The following is a 20,464-nucleotide window of genomic DNA, read 5'->3' on the forward strand; positions in this document are numbered from 1 at the left end:
AGTCTGGCGGGACTCCCCAGATTTCCCGCGAAAACGCAGTTGCGCAGGGGGCCAGACCATCTAAACGGAGGGGGGCACCGAGCGAGGCTTGAGTCTGCCTTCCGTGGGGCGCCTAAGGAGGCCGTTCAGTACCCCCTATTGGTGCACAGTGGCACCTTCCGGAGGCGGAGCCATGCGAGAGCGCTGCTGTGATTGGTGGGGCACCGCCGAGGGCGTTGACAATGGTGCCGAAGGCGCGAAACCTTGTTCCGCTCGTGCGGTGTAGGACGGCGACCCACCAGGTGCGTCCGGGTGCCCTGCGGGCGTCAGAGGCGAGCTTCCCCGGTAGCAGCGTGTGGGCTGCGGAGCCCAGAGAGGGTATCTGTGCGGTGGGGAGGGAGGAAGCCGGGGCGGATGCGGGTGGAAACTGCCCTTTTCTCGCGCAGATTCCACGAGCACCATGTCGTCCCCGGCGTCCACCCCGAGCCGCCGCGGCAGCCGGCGCGGGCGGTTGACCCCTGCGCAGACGCGTAAGTCCCTTACCGTGAGTCGAGCCCGCCACGTTACCCTCCCTTCCCCTCTTCTGGCTTTTTCCCGCCACCAGAGAGAGACCTGGTCTGTTCGCCTGATTTCTGGCTCTGAGCGCAGTCTTTAAGTTCCAGGTGGAGTAAGATGTGAGGACGGCGAGCATTTGCTCATGCTCTGTCAATTCTAGTGTGCAGATACTTTTTTTGTGAGGCAGGCAGTGCTGGGCCCTCGTTTCCACCCTAATTGTTAAGCATGTCCGTGCCCATTTGTCTCTGTTTTTTTTGGTTTGTGTTTGTTCCCAAGAGACTTGATGGAACTCCCGGAAGACCAAACGTGAGAATTGATGGCCATCTTTTCTGTGTTCTGTGTCACAAGCTCGAAGTGAAGATGCCAGGTCGTCACCATATCAGAGACGTAGAGGCGAAGATTCTACCTCTACAGGAGAGTTACAGCCTATGCCGACCTCACCTGGAGCTGACCTGCAGAGCCCTGCCGCGCAGGATATGTTATTTTCCAGCCCTGCTCAAATACATTCCTCAAGTATGTTTTTGGCGATCTAAGTTCTACTGTGGTTAATATATGGATGATGCTTTAGCCGGTCAGATTTGCTGGTTTGTTAACGGGTAGTTGATGTAACCCGACATGAGCTAATATGTTCACTAAGAGTACAAAGATAGGTACATGTTCGGGCTTAGTGAACAGAGAAAAAAAGTTTTGGTGCTTTTTTATACTAGAAGGTTTAATAGTCCTCAGAATCTTCACCACCACAGGTTACAAGGAATATTATTTGCTCTTGTGCTTAGATGACTTAAATCAACATGCTGTAGTTTAGGATTTGATAGGCTACCAGAATTTTATTGTAGACTTTCAAATTTGTTTTTATAGCAGTTCCCCTTGACTTTGACGTTAGTTCACCGCTGACATATGGCACTCCCAGCTCTCGGGTAGAGGGAACTCCAAGGAGTGGTGTTAGAGGCACACCTGTGAGGCAGAGGCCTGACCTGGGGTCTGCACGGAAGGGCCTGCAGGTGGATTTGCAGTCTGATGTGGTGAGTACACAGTACAGTTTTCTGATAGGGGCATTTGGGGAACATAAAATGGGTAATTCCCTATTAACTGGTTCTATCATATTTTTCTGTATAGCCAGCAACAGAAGATATAGTGGCGAGTGAGCAGTCTCTAGGCCAAAAACTTGTGATTTGGGGAACAGATGTAAATGTGGCGACATGCAAAGAAAATTTTCAGGTGAGCTGTACCTTAATACTTTAGGGTTCTGAAAATGCTGGGAGAAAAGGTTTAGAAACAGTACCTCAGTAGCTGTAACACTGGGGTAGAATTTTAGGTGGCTTAGAATTGTTGATGTTTTTAAAAAGAAAAAATACTATTTACGTCTGTCTCCAAATAGTGACATACTCATAATATTTTGCATTGTAAGTAGTTGTTATTCCTAATGCATCAAACTTACTCTTTTTCTCTCCACATCAAGAGATTCCTTCAGCGTTTTATTGACCCTCTGGCTAAAGAAGAGGAAAATATTGGCATAGATATTACTGAACCTTTGTACATGCAACGACTTGGGGAGGTAATCAAATAGTCTTATAAAATCAAATTAATGCATTTTAAAACAATCAGCAGAACATAACTTGTTTGTTTTCTCTTCTAGATAAATGTCATCGGAGAGCCATTTTTAAATGTAAACTGTGAACACATAAAATCATTTGACAAAAATCTATACAGACAGCTCATCTGCTACCCACAGGTAAGACTTTGATTTTGACCTTGATGGATTATAGTAAACACGCAGAACACCTAGAGGGTTTTTGAATAGCAGAATTTCCTGGATAGCAAAAAGAATGTGCCTCCAGAGCACCACAACTTAAGAAAATCCTATTTCTTCTCCTTTAAGATGAACATTTCCTCACACTTTCACGTTTCCAAAATTGGGATGTGTATTATTGTCAGTGGCAGGTCATAGTCTAATTGGCAGGTTGTTCCTTAATAGTATTTAAAATAATGGTGACTCTTAAAATTCATAGCTGCTTGGGTTGGATGAAGTAAATTACCTTAAGTGGAAAAAAAATTTTTTTAAGATTTATTTATTTCAGAGAGTGCATACACGCAGGAGGTGGCGGGGGGTGTGGGGGCAGAGGGAGAGGGATGGATAGTCTTAAGCAGACTCCAGGCTCAGTGCAGAGCCCCAGTTGGGGCTGGATCTCATGATCCTGAGATCATGACCTGAGCTGAAATGAAGAGTCAGACACTCAACTAACTGTGCCACCCAGGCATCCCTTAAGCAAAACTATTTTATAAATAAATGCCTTACACTGTGTGCTGTCCGTAGCAGATTATGTTAACCGTGTTGTAATCTTTTTCTTTCTTTCTTTTTTTTTTAATTTGGGGTGGGAGGGGCAGAGGGAGAGGGAGAAAGAGAATCTTAAGCAGGCTCCAGACCCAGCACAGAGACTGACATGGGGCTCGATCTCACAACCCTGAGATTATGCCCTGAGCCAAAATCAAGAGTCGGGCGCTTAACCAACTGAGCCACCCAGGCACCCTTATAACCTTTTTATTTTAAGCTTTATGTCAGATTTTATTATTGAAGTATCAGCTATATTTGTTTTATATCTTGATCTTGCTGTTTAATAGCTGTGTGACCTTGGTCGAGTTCCCTAACATAAAAGTTATGAGTTTCTGAGTTCAGAAACTTTTCATTACTAATTAAAAGCCTAAGGTATGTCAGTACATTGTGAAGGTTTCATATATATGACCACACTTAACCCAAATGAGAATATGCAGAGGTGAGAGAGCTCAGTCTCAATGTACCTAATGTTTTTAAACAGCATGTTCGTGATTATATAGAGATGATACTTAAGGATTATGCCAGATGTATTTGTTTTTATACTTTGCTAATATGAAATGCCTTGTTTCTTGTATTTAATTCTAAGATGGAAATATAAACACAGCTTGGCTTCTTTACATTCATTTTTATAGGAAGTTATCCCAACCTTTGACATGGCTGTCAATGAGATCTTCTTTGACCGTTACCCTGACTCAATCTTAGAACATCAGATTCAAGTAAGACCATTCAATGCATTAAAGATGAAAAATATGAGGAACCTGAATCCAGAAGGTAATGTTTTTTGATAGCAGGAAAATAAAAAATAAAATCTTATTTCGTCAAGGAATTTTAAAAGAATTGGTATATGTGATAGTGGTGGTAATAGATTATAAATTGACTAAATATATGGCAGATTCATTTACCCTATATGCCTTTCAACCCACCCTACCTTCTTTTAACTTAACTGAAATTACATAAAAGAGGTTGTAACTCTTGACAGTTCTCTATTTAAGGTGAACTTGCCCAAATGTAATAATTTTACAGTTACTAAGTAGGCATGTTTTCAAAATCACTGCAGAAAACAAATACAAAATATAATCCCTTCTTTGGAGCTTAAGAAAGGAATCTAGTTTGGGGGGCACCTGGGTGGCTCAGTGGGTTGAGCATCCGACTCTTGATTGTGGCTCAGGTCATGATCTCAGGTCCATACTCAGTAGGGAGTCTGCTTGAGGATTCTCTCCCTCTCTCAAATGATTAAATAAACCTTTAAAAAAAAATCTAGTTTGGAAAGTAAATAAAGGAAACATAGAACAAGAGAGCAGTGCAGGAGATGTCTCAGCCCAGGGAGGGAAGGAGAATGCTAGACCCAGGTAGGAAGAGTTCATGGTAAAAGAGAAATTTGAATTATAATAAGGATTTGGAAAGCAGAATTCACGCTGGACAGCACAAAGGGGATGTAGGCAGAAGCAAAGCAGAGCTATATGCAGGTTATAAGTGCTGGCTGATGCAGAAAGTAAGGGAGGAAATGTTTGTGTGAGGACTGGAAAGCCTGGGTCCTGAAGAGCTTTGAATTCCAATTTAATACAGATTTTTATTCCAGAGTCAGTAGGGAGCCACTGATACTTGTTCAGAAGAAAGTGAGAAAGCTTTTGCTACTCTTGAGAAGTTCATGGTGGGTGGGTCTAGTGTGCAAGGTATTTTGAAGTTCAGTTAAGAGACTTTAATAGTAACTCCAGTATGGAGCAGCAGGGTCCTAAGCTGGACAGCGGCCATAAGAGTGAAATTCAGGACAAACATGGTATTTGCCGTGTGTGAAGATTAAGATATAAACACTATTGAGAATTTATAAACAGCCCTATAGATGAATGCGCAAAAGACACAAATGTCACTATAAGAAAATAAAACAGCTAACAAAGGAGCAAGTGTTGGAGTTCACTGTTGAATAAAGGAATACATATTTTCTTATGAAATTGGTTCCCGACCTCACTTCTGTGATAGGGTATTCAGTGGAGACATTGGAGGAAGTAGGACACTGAGAGTGCTATAGTTCGTTTTTCAGAGGCAGAGCATTGGTACATGAAGAATTTCAGGGTAAGACTGGAGATTATCATAATTTCAGAGGAAGAGGAATTGCCAGATACTTAACTGATTTTAAAAGTTTTTAACTTTTATGTTGATTTGTGTAACATACTACGGAGGTTACTTTTTAAAGTAAAATAAGGATTGGTAGGGAGAGAAGAAAGGAAGATTTGTAAATAGGTAGAAGGGAGGACAAGACCAAGTGGGAAAGACCTTGTGAAGCAGCAATAAGTACTGGAAGGCTGAGACAAACTACAAGGCCAGCTGTGGCTAACTACAGGCCATGTTTTGTTGATTATGAGTAACAGTATAACTCATTTGGAACCAGCAGTGGGAATTAGTTAGGTTAAAGTTTTCTTATCAGGGAAAGTCCAAACCAGGAGCAAGAGTGAAAAATATTCTATACAAGGGCTTTCTTATATAGATGGTAATGATTGGCTAAGTTATATAGTGCTTATTTCTGCCAAGTACTGTTCTTATTAGGCTTGATGTATGCAGGCTCTTAATCTTCAACAAATGTAAGGTAGGTGCCATTATTGCCATGTGTAGATGGGCACAGAGAGGCTAAGGGTATCCCCAGGGTCACACAGGTACTCAGCCCAGACCATCTGGCTCTGGAGCCAATGCATTTCACATACACTGAGACAGCAGGACTTCCACATTATACAGTGCATGAGGCAGAAGTCCATGGGGCAAAGAAGGCAAAAGTGTAAAGTTTCTAATGCAAACCCAGAAGGTGGAGGGGAGCAGGGGGTAGATGAGCAGGAAGGTGGTGGATGCCTGCCATGAGGCAGAAAGCCAGAGGTCCATCGGAGTTGAGAAGAAGGGAGACAACACAGGAAGGGCATCCCAGGCCAGACCTGAGGATACCCAGTGAAACATTCATGCCCTGGCCACAGCACCTACCTGTGACCCCAGCCATCCCCAGGTACCTCTGCATCTCCCAGTAAGATTCTCCTGGGCTTGATGGCAGACCCAGACCTGCCCTGGCAGGAATATAGCTCAGGGAAGAGACCACCTCTGGCTGGGCTGTGGGCAGTGGCTAATGGATAAGCTGACCTCTCTCCCCAACTCCTTGTAGACATCGACCAGCTTATTGCCATCAGTGGCATGGTAATCAGGACATCCCAGCTGATTCCAGAGATGCAAGAGGCCTTCTTCCAGTGCCAAGTGTGTGCCCACACAGCTCGGGTGGAGATTGACCGTGGCCGCATTGCCGAGCCCTCTGTTTGTGAGCGCTGCCACACCACCCACAGCATGGCGCTGATCCACAACCGCTCTGTGTTCTCTGACAAGCAGATGGTATGTGCCTTCTTGAGTACCCTGGGAGGCCTCCCCTTTGGCATATTAGTGCTTAAGGCTTCAGCTTTGGGATGGGAATGTTCCTTTTTAATTGCCAGTGAGCACCAGGTCGTTATTATATATGCCACGTTCTCATGGCCTAAGATACTTTCTAATAAGAAAAACGCATTATTTCACTATTATCTCCACTTTTTGACTTATTAAATTTAATGTGAGGGGTGCCTGGGTGGCACAGTTGGTTAAACGTCTGGTTTCTGTTCAGCTTGAGAGATCAAGCCCCACATCCAGCTCTGCGCTTAGTGCAGAGTCTGCTTTAGACTTTTTCTCCCTCTACCTCTGTCCTTTCCCCACCCCTCCCCCTTCCCCTCTCTCTCTAAAATCTTTTTTTAAGGTTTTATTTATTAATTTGAGAGAGAGAGTATGCACGAGCATGGGGGAGGGGAAAAGGGAGAGGGAGAAGCAGGCTCCCCGGCTGAGCAGGGAACCCGATGCGGGGCTCGATCCCAGGACCCTGGGCTTATGACCTGAGCCGAAGGCAGATGCTTAACTGACTGAGCCACCCGGGTGCCCTAAAATAAATCTTTTAAAAAAATTTTAACATGAGATGTTTCTATAGGAAATACTTAAGCTTGTAAAAAAAAATTTAGTATATCAGACAAAAGCATATAAAACATACGATCAGTAAAAATTGGGGTGCCTGGCTGGCTCAGTTGGTAGAGCATGTGACTCTTGATCTCTGAGTTAGAAGTTTGAGCCCCACATTGGGTGTAGAGATTACTTTAAAATATTTTGAAAAATATATTGGTAAAAATTACTTGGTTAAATTTTGTCATTTTGCAGCTGTTCCACTGGTACAGAATGAGTTGACAATTTTTCTGAAGTTTTTCTCACACATTTTAAAGGAAGTTTGGCTTTTGTGTCTTTAATGAAATTTTTTTTAAAGATTTTATTTATTTTAGAGAGAGTGTGCGCACAGGGAGGGGCAAAAAGGAAGGGAGAGGAAGAAAGAATGAAGCAGACTCCACACTGAGTGCAGAGCCCCACACGGGGCTCAGTCTCACAACTGCAAGATCATGACCTAAGCTGAAACTACGAGTCAGATGCTTAACTGACTAAGCCACCCAGGCACCCCTTTAATAATGAAAATGTCAAGATGAAGTTATTAAAACAACATAGAAATAAGTGGGGAAAGTCAAAATCATTTATTTGCCTTGATTATAATGGTGTTAAAGTAGGCACAGGGACAAGGACTGTTAAGTTTTTTTAATTTTGTTACAATGTTTAAACAACTTTTTAAAATTTAAATAAAATATGTTCAGAATACTACAGAGTTGGGGCGCCTGGGTGGCTCAGTCGGTTAAGCGGCTGCTTTCGGCTCAGGTCATGATCCCAGGGTCCTGGGATCGAGCCTCACGTCAGGCTTCCTGCTCAGCAGAGAGCCTGCTTCTCCCTCTCCCTCTGCCTGCCTCTCTGCCTACTTGTGCTCTCTCTCTATCTCTCTGTCAAATAAATAAATAAAATCTTTAAAAAAAAAAATACTACAAAGCTAGTTTCCATATGGGGACTCAATAAGAAAAATACTAGCAAATGTGAAAAAGTGTTCAACGTTTTTACTAACCAAAGAATTGAAAATTATAGATCTAAATTTTCATCTAATATTGCTATCAATTATTGGAGCAAATGTACCTCAAGTCATGCCAGCATGGTGCTGAGAGCTAGAGATACAAATGTGGAACCATGCTCCCAAGGAGCTTATAGTGTAATATTCTTTCTTAGAATGCTTCAAAGACTCCCAAACTGACTTGAAATAAAACTTAGTATCCTAGAGTAGTCTCCAAACTATGTGGCCCAACATCATCACCACAACATACCTTTGTACGCACAGACCTCACTGATGGTGTCTCAACCACTTCCTTATACAGGGCTTCTCAGCCAAGCACAGGTTTGCCTCAGGACCTTTGCACTTGCTGTTCTTACCATTCAGAACACATGGCTTCCTCCCTAACGTCCCCTAGACCTCTGCCTAGAGGTTCCTTGACCTGAGAAAGGCCTTCCCTAACCTTGCTTTATGAAAAGCATCTCCTCCACCCCCACTGCCCATGTTCCTTGCTCTTTTTTTCTTCTGCCCATTACATTTGTCACTGTCAAATGTTATTGTCTGTCCTCACTCCACTCTGAGGGAAGACTTCATTCACTGTGGAGTCCCCAACACCTAGAACCAGGGTCCAGCACATGCCAGGGGCTCAGCAAATACCTTTAGATGAGTAACCAGGCTAAGTGTTTATGAGGTGCACGCAGTGACTAGGAGAGATGCACAAAAGTGCTTAACCGTGAACCTGAAAAGTGTGTACTTCTCCACCCAGGAAATCTCTAGAAGTAACTGCTAAAAACATAATTAGAAATTTAGACAAACATTTATACAAAGCAATATCCACTACAACCTTGAAATGGCGACAGTCACATAAATCACTGACCACGCCCCCCAGATAGGAGAATTTGTAAATACACAATATCCTTACAAAATGTGTGTTCATATCACATTAAAGGTTTTAAAAAAAAAAAAAATGTTAGCTATCTGGTGATAAAAACAAAGAATGGTGTTTTATTTTTTTTTAAGATTTATTTATTTGAGAGAGAACACAAACACAAGCTGGGGGAGGCAGAGGGAGAAGCAGGCTCCCCACTGAGTAGAGAGCCCGATGCGGGGCTCGATCCCAGAACCCTGGGATCATAACCTGAGCAAAGGCAGATATTATACTGACTGAGCCACCCAGGTGCTCCAAGAATGGTGTTTTAAAAATAAATGTGGTAGGGGTGCCTGGGTGGCTCAGTCAGTTGAGTGTGGAACTCTTGCTTTTGGCTCAGGTTGTAAGATCGAGGCCTGCAGCTGGCTCCATGCTCAGCTGGGAGTCTGTTTCCCTCCCTCTCCCTCAATCCCTCCCCCACTCAGGTGCACACACATGCATGCATGCTTTCTCTCTAAAAATATGAAATCTTCTTAATAAAATAAAAATGTGGTAAACATAAAAAATAGAGTGGTACAAAGACTGGCAGTTTTGTCTGAATTATGCTTGTCATTTCCTGAGTTTTCTGTTTCTACTGCTCTTTCAGATCAAACTTCAAGAGTCTCCTGAAGATATGCCTGCAGGGCAGACACCTCATACTGTCATCCTTTTTGCTCACAATGATCTTGTTGACAAGGTTCAGCCTGGAGACAGAGTGAACGTTACAGGTAAGAATGAAGGCTAAGAATGAAGGCTGTATTAATGAGATAAGTATGTCTTGCTTTTTTTTTTTTTTGATACTTTTTAGTCAGTCCTTTGGCTTGGTCATGAATTCATTGGCATGAGGCTTGGTCCTGCCTGTAATGCTTTAATCACTTTTTTACCTAGCAGTATGGAACCTTTCAGTGCGTTGTCCTTGCAGTTGCTTGCTCTTTGCTCTCAGTGTTCCAGAGCTGTGAGTGTATTTTGACCTGATAGCATTGGTAACTTGAAAAAACAACTCAGACAAGACTGGTATTGGTAAGATTGGAGTTATACCAGCAGCTCCAGGAAGCAGTACTCACCAATTTTGGAATTTTAAGTAATTTGCTACTTACTTTCCAAATGTACAGCCAAGGGTTAACATTTACTTATTATAGAGAGGAAATGGGTCAGAGCACCTTGCTTCCGTACAGGAGTTACATTACGGTATTTTTAGAGGAAGCGGAGATTCAGAGACTTGCAGCTCACTGTAGCTGAGGTTCTATGGTAATCTGTGACACAGGGTTCCTCCTCTCTTCTGGCCAAGAAAGTGCTCGTTCCGCTGTACCATGTGAATATGCCAGTCTTTCTCTTGATGCTTCAGAGCAGCATGAGCACTGGTTTCTCAAAGGGGCTGTGTTTGTGTGGACAGCAGGCACATTTCATTGAAGTCAAGGTGGGGACTGAGTCCAGGGAGTGGCCATGGCTCTTGGTGTAGCCCGTTGGTTGTATTCAGTGAGTTGGGACTTCTCATCATGTGTCTCCCCAGTATGAAGCCCAACAGCTGCCCATAGCAATCTTAAGTTATAAAAGCACTTGTAGTCCATTAACAACGTGAAAGAATGTGTCATTAGTGAAAGATGTGCAGTCCTCGTTCTGCCGTCCTACTTGTCTGAATCTTTTGATAAAGTGCTTAATCTGCTATTGTAATATCCTCACCTGCCAAGTGGAATTAATGTGATGATACAGGTGAACGTATTTGGGGATGGGGGCTGTGGAAAGCACCATATAGATGTAAAATAAGTATTGATGTTGTTCTGTGATGATGAATCATTGCAAGCACCAGTAAAGATAATTAGGCCACTTTAGTCATCCATCCCTAATTCAGCTTGCTATGAAGAAGGTTGTGTACTCTCAGAATGTTACATATAAACTGGTTTTTATGTTTTGAAAAAGAATTACATTGACCTGTTAAATAAACAAAAGGATTGGTGATCTATGGTAAGTTGCTAAGAAGCCTGTGATAGAGAGAGCAGATGCTTGCTCCTCAGAAAACAGCAAGAAATTGGATTGTCCCAGAGTCCAAGCCTTCTAGATTGAAAGTCAAAAAAGATAAACATCACAAATGTCAGTTTGGGAAACTTCTTCCTGGAGAACAAATGAGTTGGTATGGTTGAAGGGTTGATTGTTCATTTATTTCTTTTAATGTTCTTAAATTAAATTCTTTGGGAAGCATGTGAGGTTATGGCCATTCACCTAGAAACACTTCTTATTATTAACATGTAGTAATTTTTCCTTTACCATATCTTTACCTTTGATTCAGTAGACTGTCTTGTCTATGAAATAATTTTTGAGTAATTTTTTAAAAGTGTTTATTTATTTATTCAAGTCATTTTTAAAAGAGCTTTTAGGATTTCCTTCCCAAATTTTTGGTACAGGATTTTAGTACTTTGTTCTAGCCAAATAATTACTAAGCAGATTCTGTACATTCAACTTAAGAGAAATGAAAATACTATTTAAATATACTATTTATTGAACACAGCTGTAGGCCAGCATTGTGCTAAAGCCAGAGTAATTTCATTTAAATCTCAGAATGATTATGTGCAGTATGGTTATACTCAGATAGGTGCCCAAGATCATAGAGCTAACGGGTGGTCACAGATGAACATGTTTTTAGGTCTGCTTTTTTCAAAAACCTGTGTTCTTCCCAACTTGCCTTGCCTCCTTCAGCAGGGAGCTTTGCAATATAGGCCTGAGTCCTTGACTCTAGGAGGGCCATGAAGGCAGTGTGCTCAAAGCTCACTTCCACTGCCAGCCCTCAGATCTTTTAAGTGCTGCCTGCTAGTTTATGAGCCATTTAGGGAAGGTAAAAGCATCTCTTGGTTGTGCCCTCAGGCATCTATCGAGCTGTTCCTATTCGAGTCAACTCAAGAGTGAGTAATGTGAAGTCTGTCTACAAAACCCACATTGATGTCATTCACTATCGGAAAACTGATGCAAAACGTCTGCATGGCCTTGATGAAGAAGCAGAGCAGAAACTTTTTTCAGAGAAGCGTGTGGAATTGCTCAAGGAACTTTCTAGAAAGCCAGACATTTATGAGAGACTTGCGTCAGCCTTGGCTCCAAGCATTTATGAACACGAAGATATAAAGAAGGTAGCAGTGGACTTTTAACTTTGATCAGGATTTATAGTTCTTTGAGATCAAAAGGCATGAACATCCCCCGCTACTGCCATCACCCTCCCCCCCCCACCCCTAAAGGATAAGAACTGTTGCCTGATCACAGAGCAAGGTGCTCACCATCTAACTTGGTTGTTGGTTGATAAGAATCCCAGCATCCTTGTTCATTTCCTCATATCTACATTGAACTTACATGTTTCTAAACATAGCAAAAGCCAGATGGGGTCAGAATAGGGATTTACATGGCCACCATTCTGGCACAGTTGTATGTGCTTCTATATAAACTGGTTAGTGATAACTTAAAGCACTGTCGTGTTTATACCTTCCCTTAATTTAATTACAATTTTTTATTCACAGGATAAGAAAATACCTCTAACATTTAAACTAGATCTCAGTTACTCTGTAGTAAGTGAATGTTTAAACATGTTTGTTTAGGGAATCTTGCTTCAGCTCTTTGGTGGAACAAGAAAGGATTTTAGTCACACAGGAAGAGGCAAATTTCGTGCTGAGATCAACATCCTGTTGTGTGGTGACCCTGGGACCAGCAAGTCCCAGCTGCTGCAGTATGTGTACAATCTGGTCCCCAGGGGCCAGTACACGTCCGGGAAAGGCTCCAGTGCAGTCGGCCTCACTGCGTATGTGATGAAAGACCCTGAGACAAGGCAGCTTGTCTTGCAGACTGGTGCCCTTGTCCTGAGTGACAATGGTATCTGCTGTATTGATGAGTTTGACAAGATGAATGAAAGTACAAGATCAGTACTACATGAAGTCATGGAACAGCAGACTCTTTCCATTGCAAAGGTGAGGCCCATTCTCCATGTGTAAACGTGGGCACACTTAGAAATGTAGCATCTGTATTCACCTTGGTTCTAACTTTGGGGAACTCATGAATACTTTTCCTATTAGGTTTCAGCTAAATGTCTTTGAGTATTTCCTCTTTCATCTTTTTTGCTATACTAACCCACTAATACATGGTATTAACAGAACTTGAGTTTGTCCTAAAGGTCATGCAGGGGGTTTAGTTTCTGAGAAGAATGTGGTTCCAGCATACATTTGTCTAAAATACAGTTGTTGGCGTGAATCTGAGGATGGCATTGTCCCAGATAAATCTGTTGATACCATCCTTCCAAGGGGATGTGTGTGGCTCTTGGTGACAGTGGATATATGGCAAAGGGCACACCAGGTGAAGATAGCTCACGCTATTCCTGCTAGCACCAGGGTGAAGCTTCTAACTGCACTGTTTTCTCTGACAGGCTGGGATTATTTGCCAGCTCAATGCCCGTACCTCTATCCTGGCAGCAGCAAATCCTATTGAGTCTCAATGGAATCCTAAAAAAACTACCATTGAAAATATCCAGCTACCTCACACATTATTATCAAGGTATGAGAACATAAAGATGATCTTACTTTGCTCATTTGTAGAATTTTCAGGTTGAGATAAAAGGAAATAATAAAATTCAACAAGTGGTAGCATCGTAAGTTCTTCCCTCTAATGCAAAGTTTTCTAACATGGGTAGTCAGGTTTTCATGGCAAAGCCTATGTTTCTCTACTCAGCTGTAGGTAGCACCTTAACATTTATTCATTCTTTGAAGCTGTTAGGACACATTTCACCTTGACATCTTTTTCAGAAGCCCATCACTTACTCCTCATCTCAGTCTTAAAGTCGCTAAAGAATATCATCAAAGTACAGAGAAAAGCTTCACATGACAGATAAGGTTCTAAAAAATTAAATTTGTTAGAGTTGTGTAGTCCACAGTTTTTCTCAACCATACTGCTACAAATATTTCATTAATGGATTGTAATAGTATTTCATAAATAGTATTTTAGATTATAATAGTATTTACAGTATTCATAAATGGATTTTAGATTTTAATTATTCAACTTTTTCCCAAAGTTGTGTTTTGTTGTTTTTTCCCCAAAACAGTTAAATGCTTTTTCCTTTAAATCTTCCAATCTTCAAAATTACAATAACAGTTCCCTTGAAAGAATCTTACTTCTTTGACTGAGCTGTTTGGTGACCAGCCATTTCCTGGGCAGACCTAATGGCCAGAAGAGTGGGTGCCTGCTGGGGCCAGATTAGGGAGAAGGGGATTGATCTGAAGGCTCACCAGACAAATGGACAGCAGACTCTTAATTCTCCCTCAGCAGCCCTGACTACACAGATGTTCACTGTACATGCCTAGGTGGCTCAGGAGCAATTTTTTTTTTAAGATTTATTTAATTAGAGAGCACTTAGGGGAGGGGGGATAGCAGAGAAGGGGAGAGAGAATCTCCAGCTGACATGCCACTGAGCATGGACCCCAGACCCCGATGCAGTGTTCAATCTCAACCCATGAGATCATGACCCAACCCAAGAGTCAGAGGCTTAACCGACTGGGCCACCTAGGATCCCCAGGAGCAATTTTTAAGTTACATATGTGGCTGTGTTGGTGTCCCAAGCAGGAAAACAGTGTTTTTACAATATTTTCTCAGGTTTGATTTGATATTCCTCATGCTGGACCCTCAGGACGAAGCCTATGATAGGCGTCTGGCCCACCACCTTGTCGCTTTGTACTACCAGAGCGAGGAGCAAGTGGAGGAGGAGTTCATGGACATGGCAGTGTTGAAGGACTACATTGCTTACGCCCACAGCATGGTCATGCCTCGTCTGAGCCAGGAAGCCAGCCAGGCTCTCATTGAGGTCTGTGTTTAAACCCTGAAAAATGTTTTTGTTGAGCCTATAGCCAGTAGCATTAATGTAACTAGCTGACTATCTCCCTTAAAAAAGTAATTTTATTAATAACCTATTTCCTATAACTACTTTTTTCTCCTCCGTTGCAAAATTGACTTTTCCAAAGATAAAAAAGGGGAAAAGATTTTTTTTTATATATGTCGTACAAACTTTTTATAATTAAATATTTCTTTTTTTTTTTTTTTAAAGATTTTATTTATTTGACAGAGAGAGACACAGCGAGAGAGGGAACACAAGCAGGGGGAGCGGGAGAGGGAGAAGCAGGCTTCCCGCTGAGCAGGGAGCCTGATACGGGGCTCGATCCCAGGACCCTGGGATCATGACCTGAGCCGAAGGCAGACGCTTAACGACTGAGCCACCCAGGCGCCCCTATAATTAAATATTTCTAAGCACAGTGAATTTAAGATCGGAATACATGAGTTGAAATAGAAGTTATGCTACTTAGTAACTTTGTAACTCTGGAGAAGTCATCTAATTTTTCTGAGCTTCCATTTGCTTGTTTCTAAAAAGCAAAATGACTTGTGAGTACTTGGTGTTCACTTTTCAGTATCCTTTCACATGGACAGCAGTGCATAATGACACCTTCAGTTATTCATACGTTATGATATTAAGAAGGTTCTTGGTGTTTTGATGCCTTTACATCCTAACTAAACACCTGAAAATACTCAAAGTTATAGGTGATTTGTAATTTTCCATTTGTATCATATACTTGAGAGTTGCTCAAAAAAAAATAAAGTTATGTTATATATATGTGAGTTTAATACAACTCAGCTTTATTCATTATTTATTCATTATTCATTATTCCAATAATCTTTGCATGCCTCACTCATTAAATGAACCCTCAGCAGGGGCATAAACCAGAGTTGGTACCTGAGCACCTTTTTCAGACAGGCGCTCTGATAGTCCTCTGCTGTAATTGTGACCTGCCCTTTACCCCAACACACCATGTCCCCTGAGTGCCAGCCTCACACACCTCCCTGCCCACTCCCATTCTTCATTCTTCATAGCCACATCAGATACCACCTTCTTGATGAGCTATAAGGCCCAAGGCTAAGATCCGACTTCTAATTCCCCTTAGTACTGCACGTGGCAGCTGGTAGTTTATTTAATAGAATCCTAACTGTTCAGAGTTCAGCCACAAAATTGAAGTATTGTTACAAGGAGTTTTGGGTGTTTTTTTTTTTTTTCTCCTGTCTACACTAGGCTTATGTAGACATGAGGAAGATTGGTAGCAGCCGAGGAATGGTTTCTGCATACCCTCGACAGCTGGAGTCATTAATTCGACTAGCAGAAGCCCATGCTAAAGTACGATTCTCAAGCAAAGTTGAAGCAGTTGATGTTGAAGAAGCAAAACGTCTCCATCGGGAAGCTCTAAAGCAGTCTGCCACTGACCCCCGGACTGGCATTGTGGACATATCTATTTTAACTACAGGTCTGTTGTTTGCATTGAACATAAGAGCACATGAGAATTTTTTTAATACATATATATATATATATATATACACACTTAACATACAAGTAATTTATATTTCGTATTTGAGCTAACAAATCATTTGAAGTGGCAGAGGCTCTTAACCTTTTTCAGATTAGGGCCTCTTTGAGAATCTGTTAAAAGTTGAGAAAAATATGCCTAGCACACTGCATGCACACACACAGTGTTGTATCTAATTTCACAGTGTTCTTCCGCTATCTAGGCACCCGTGTTAGTCCATTTTAAAGAAGTAATTCATTTCTTAATGAGCGCTGTCTACTTGCTATACAGATTATGTGGACTGTGTTTCAGTGGAAACAAGCAGTTACTGGCTTATAGAGAATTGGAAACAGCAGAGAGTTCAGAACTCACAATTTTGAATATATTTTCGCATTCAGCCACTGTCCACTAACCTTTTTTTGTAGCAACACTGCTAAAGAAATATTTATGGAAATTTGAAATATTTCAAATTCCTTGTAGCAGAAATACTTTCATTAATTTTTTTTTCATTTCTTTTAAATCAGGAATGAGTGCCACCTCTCGTAAACGGAAAGAAGAGTTAGCTGAAGCACTGAAAAAACTTATTTTATCTAAGGGCAAAACACCAGCTCTAAAATATCAGCAACTTTTTGAAGACATCCGGGGACAATCTGACATAGTAGGTGTTTTATAAGTATTTTTTGCATAATGGAGTTTTTCTTTTTTAATTTAGTACTTCTTTTAAGGTTTTTTTAAGTCTTTCTTTCATTTCAGTATTAAATATAGATCTGGATTTTTTAAAAAAAGTAAAATCACCCATAAACCCAAGAAATAATCACAAAATTTTGCTGTATTCCTTTAATAGTTTTTGTATGTGTATATGTACACATGTCTTTTCTTTGAAAAATGAACATAGTCAATTAGAGTTACACTGTTATATAACTTGCTTTTTCTTTGGGTTTTTATTAAAAATATGCTATTAACATCATCTGTGATGGCAAATAGACTTAATAACTATAATGATTGGGTAAGATCCCTTTGCATGCCTATTCCATCATTTCCTAACCAATTGTTGGACATTTAGGATGTTTGCAGCTTCTTCCTATTATACATAGTGTTAACCATGCATGTTAGCCATGCATCTTATTTTAATGATGAAATGATCAGGTTCCCTTTTGTAAATAAAGTTGGGTTGCCCAGTGAAAAGAACTCGAGGGTCCAAGTCCAGCCATTTGCCCGTTTTCATAACGCCTCTTCACTTGCATATTTTCTGCAGCTGCATTAGCACTACAGGGGCAGAGTTGAATATTTCTATACTTCTACAGACCATATGGGTAGACGTCCAGCCTGTCTGTTTACCATCAGGCCCTCTACAGGAAATGGTTGCCCCTCCTGAGTTAGAACCTAAGGAATGTGTATAGCCACCAAAAAGAAAAGAGACTGGTGATTCCTTACATTGAAATCAATGTGTACCTAACAGTTAAGGGAGTACTTGACATGTAAAATAATTGTTTTCATCTCTTCCCCCAAGGCTATTACCAAAGATATGTTTGAAGAAGCCCTGCGTGCCTTGGCTGATGATGACTTCTTAACAGTAACTGGCAAAACTGTCCGCTTGCTCTGAAGCTCTTGTGAGCAGTGCTGTCTGTGTGTGGCTTATCTGCACTTGGGTGTTGTCGTTGTGTACATATGTGTGCTGCATAGGGGCCAATCGGCTGCCACTGTTGCTGTCAGTGGAAATAGATTCCTAAAGTCATTATTAGGCTCCATAAAAATTTTCTAACCTAGGTTCAATTTTCATAGTGAAGTGTATGTTTTCACTTGTTTAACATTTTAAGTGAAAATGCTGTGCCGATTTACAATTTTACAGTAGAGGCTATTTTTTTTTAAGTGCCATTATTTTAGCACCAGGGCTTTTAATCTGTATTGCCATATATGTATGTATGTATGTATGTATATGTGAGGATGTCAGTGTTTTTTGGAGATGGCAGTCTGGGTCATGGGTCATGTTTTTTGTGCTGGACTTTCTAAAGGCAATCATCCATATGCTTGAAGTTTTTGTAATATGAGATAAAACTTAGCCAGTGCATATCATTCAGTGTGAGGTAATGAAGGACCAGAGCCTTTCTCCCTCTTACAGCTCTCAAGTGTAATTCCTTCTAGAGGCTTGTTCTGATGGCTTCCATAAGATTTAAAAAAAAAAATAGGTGGTTGGAAATGATTAGATTCTAGGTTAACTTCTACTTTTTCCTAATATGTAAACTTTTTCCTAAATAAAGGATTGAATAAGTAATATTTGGTTATCTGGTATTATTTTTCATTAAGAAAAAAAGCTTTAATAAACACTATATTCATGGAAATTCATGATAGTGGTAAGTACTTTAGAACGCACCAAAAAAATTCACTATAAATTCCAATTTATTTCAATCCTAGCAGGCATTATCCTTTTTTTTTTTTTAAGATGTTATTTATTTATCAGAGAGAGAGCATAAGCAGGGGGAGTGGCAGGCAGAGGGAGAAGCAGGCTTCCTGCTGAGCAAGGAGCCTGACGCGAGACTGACTCAATCCCAGGACACTGGGATTGTGACCCGAGCCGAAGGCAGATGCTTAACCAACTGAGCCACCCAGGCATCCCGTAGCAGGCATTATTCTTATAAAACCACCATAGGCTGGAATTTTATATGGAAATAGGACTATAATAAATAATCTCTGAAACACTGAAGTTATTATATGAGTTAGCCTTTTTTTTTTATAATTTAGGATCAACATTCATTAATCCAGTATCGTAGGAAATGATAGGACTAACTGAATGGTTAAATAGCATTAAAATGTTAACATTGGAATGATATTTAGAGGCTTTTTTTTTAGATTTTATTTATTTATTTATTTATTATTTATTACTTATTTATTTTAGAGAGAGCATATGTGAACAAGGGGGAGGGGTAGAGGGAGAGGCAGAGAATCTCAAGCTGACTCTGCGCTAAGTGCAGAGCCCATCACAGGGCTCAATCCCATGACCCCAAGATCATGACCTGAGCTGAAACCAAGAGTCGGATGCTTAACTGACTGTGCCACCCAGGTGCCCTTAGAGTCAAATTTTCATCAAACTCTTTTTGTCAGTCATCATTCTTAGGTGCTGTTCTTGACAGGTTTGCAAAATGCCTTATATTTTGAAGGAGGCGGTAGTTAGGTTGGGGCTTCACCAAAGGATCCAGGCCCACTGCCCAGCAAGTGACTTTACTAGTGAAGTTTCCTCAGTGAACTCACTATGTAGGACACCCTTCTATATGTAATTGTCAGCCACTCTGTAGGTTCAGTCTTTCCTTTTTATAGATGAAGGAAGCAAGAAGTCTCATCTCTTGCCTGAAGACCCAAAGCAAGAGATGAAGCTGGAATTAAAAGTCAAGTCTTCTGATTAAAAATTTAACTTATGTAACTATGCCATGCTCTGGCTATAACTCAGGTTTTTAACTGTTCAATGCTTTTGGACACATTGCTTACATTTCCAAAACCACGCAGAGAAGTTTCCTTGATGCCTGTCATGTGACACATTCTTCATAAATGTTCTACTGGGGAGAGGTTTGAATCTGTTGAACTGTGTTCTTGTGACCACATGTTATTCAGACTAGAAATAAGTTTTACTCACATCTCTTGAGTTATTCAGAGATAACTGGTTTAGGCTGTACTTGAGCTTGCCACTGATAAGCTGTAAATAGCATACATTATCATGAAAACTACACGTGTAGGGTTTTGTGAGGCAAAGTTACCTGAAAGTAATTGGAAACCATCCTATGGCCACTGAGAATGAGCTCTCTTGACTTTTCCCCTAAATCACATACTGAATAAGGTCACAAAAAGATGAGTCCCTTGTACAAATATAAACTAATTAAAAAACACTCCGATCGCTGCCACTAGGTACTAGGTACTAGGTAGCTAGAAATCAAGGTGTCATAAAGTTCCAGAGCTGATTATACACTTCTGTGGAGTTGTTGATATAGGAAATAAAGACAGATTCTTCCTCCAAATTCTTAGCCTGCAGTAATGGCTAGGAAATTGGAAGCCATATTTGCAATTGAATATGTCCTGATAGATAGTACCTGAAATTGCTTGGGAAATAATGTATACTCAAATAGTTGTTGACTTAAGATTTTTCTCCCTGAAGTTTATACATTAGTAATTTTTTTTTCTAAACCTTTTAATTCAATGCCAAGATGGAAATACTATACAATGCAAATGAAATGTATATGTAGTTTGGTTTTAAGGGAATTTTAGTTGAACGAAAATAATGTGGCTATCCTGTTGCTGAGTGGTTCCATCATAGTGAATTTAACTTTCTTTTGGTGAATTTCTTGTTCACATCTATGACTTGCCCAGTGGTCTGTAGGTCTCTGAAAGCAGGGATGGTGATCACC

General features: G+C 40.9%; 1 protein-coding gene across 1 annotated transcript; it reads left to right on the forward strand.

Moving 5' to 3' along the window:
* Nucleotides 1-424: 424 nt before the first annotated feature.
* MCM4 (minichromosome maintenance complex component 4) lies at nt 425-17,826 on the forward strand. The gene is made up of 16 exons (XM_021688289.2): nt 425-509; nt 883-1,047; nt 1,393-1,556; nt 1,651-1,752; nt 1,994-2,089; nt 2,171-2,266; nt 3,499-3,637; nt 6,006-6,226; nt 9,338-9,458; nt 11,587-11,846; nt 12,306-12,671; nt 13,124-13,251; nt 14,344-14,551; nt 15,806-16,034; nt 16,598-16,731; nt 17,584-17,826. The coding sequence occupies exons 1-16, from the start codon at nt 440-442 to the stop codon at nt 17,674-17,676; spliced, it is 2,592 nt and encodes an 863-aa protein (XP_021543964.1). The 5' UTR covers nt 425-439; the 3' UTR covers nt 17,677-17,826.
* Nucleotides 17,827-20,464: the final 2,638 nt, after the last annotated feature.

This window comes from Neomonachus schauinslandi, chromosome 4, assembly GCF_002201575.2.
Source record: "Neomonachus schauinslandi chromosome 4, ASM220157v2, whole genome shotgun sequence".
NCBI classification, from domain to species: Eukaryota; Metazoa; Chordata; class Mammalia; order Carnivora; family Phocidae; genus Neomonachus; species Neomonachus schauinslandi.

Excerpts from the sequence above, each read along its gene's own strand:
- MCM4 (XM_021688289.2), top strand. The coding sequence starts at position 440 with ATGTCGTCCCCGGCGTCCACCCCGAGCCGCCGCGGCAGCCGGCGCGGG. Across the intron at positions 1,048-1,392 it reads TGCTCAAATACATTCCTCAA|CAGTTCCCCTTGACTTTGAC; the intron begins GTATGTTTTTGG and ends TTGTTTTTATAG. Across the intron at positions 13,252-14,343 it reads CCTCACACATTATTATCAAG|GTTTGATTTGATATTCCTCA; the intron begins GTATGAGAACAT and ends ATATTTTCTCAG.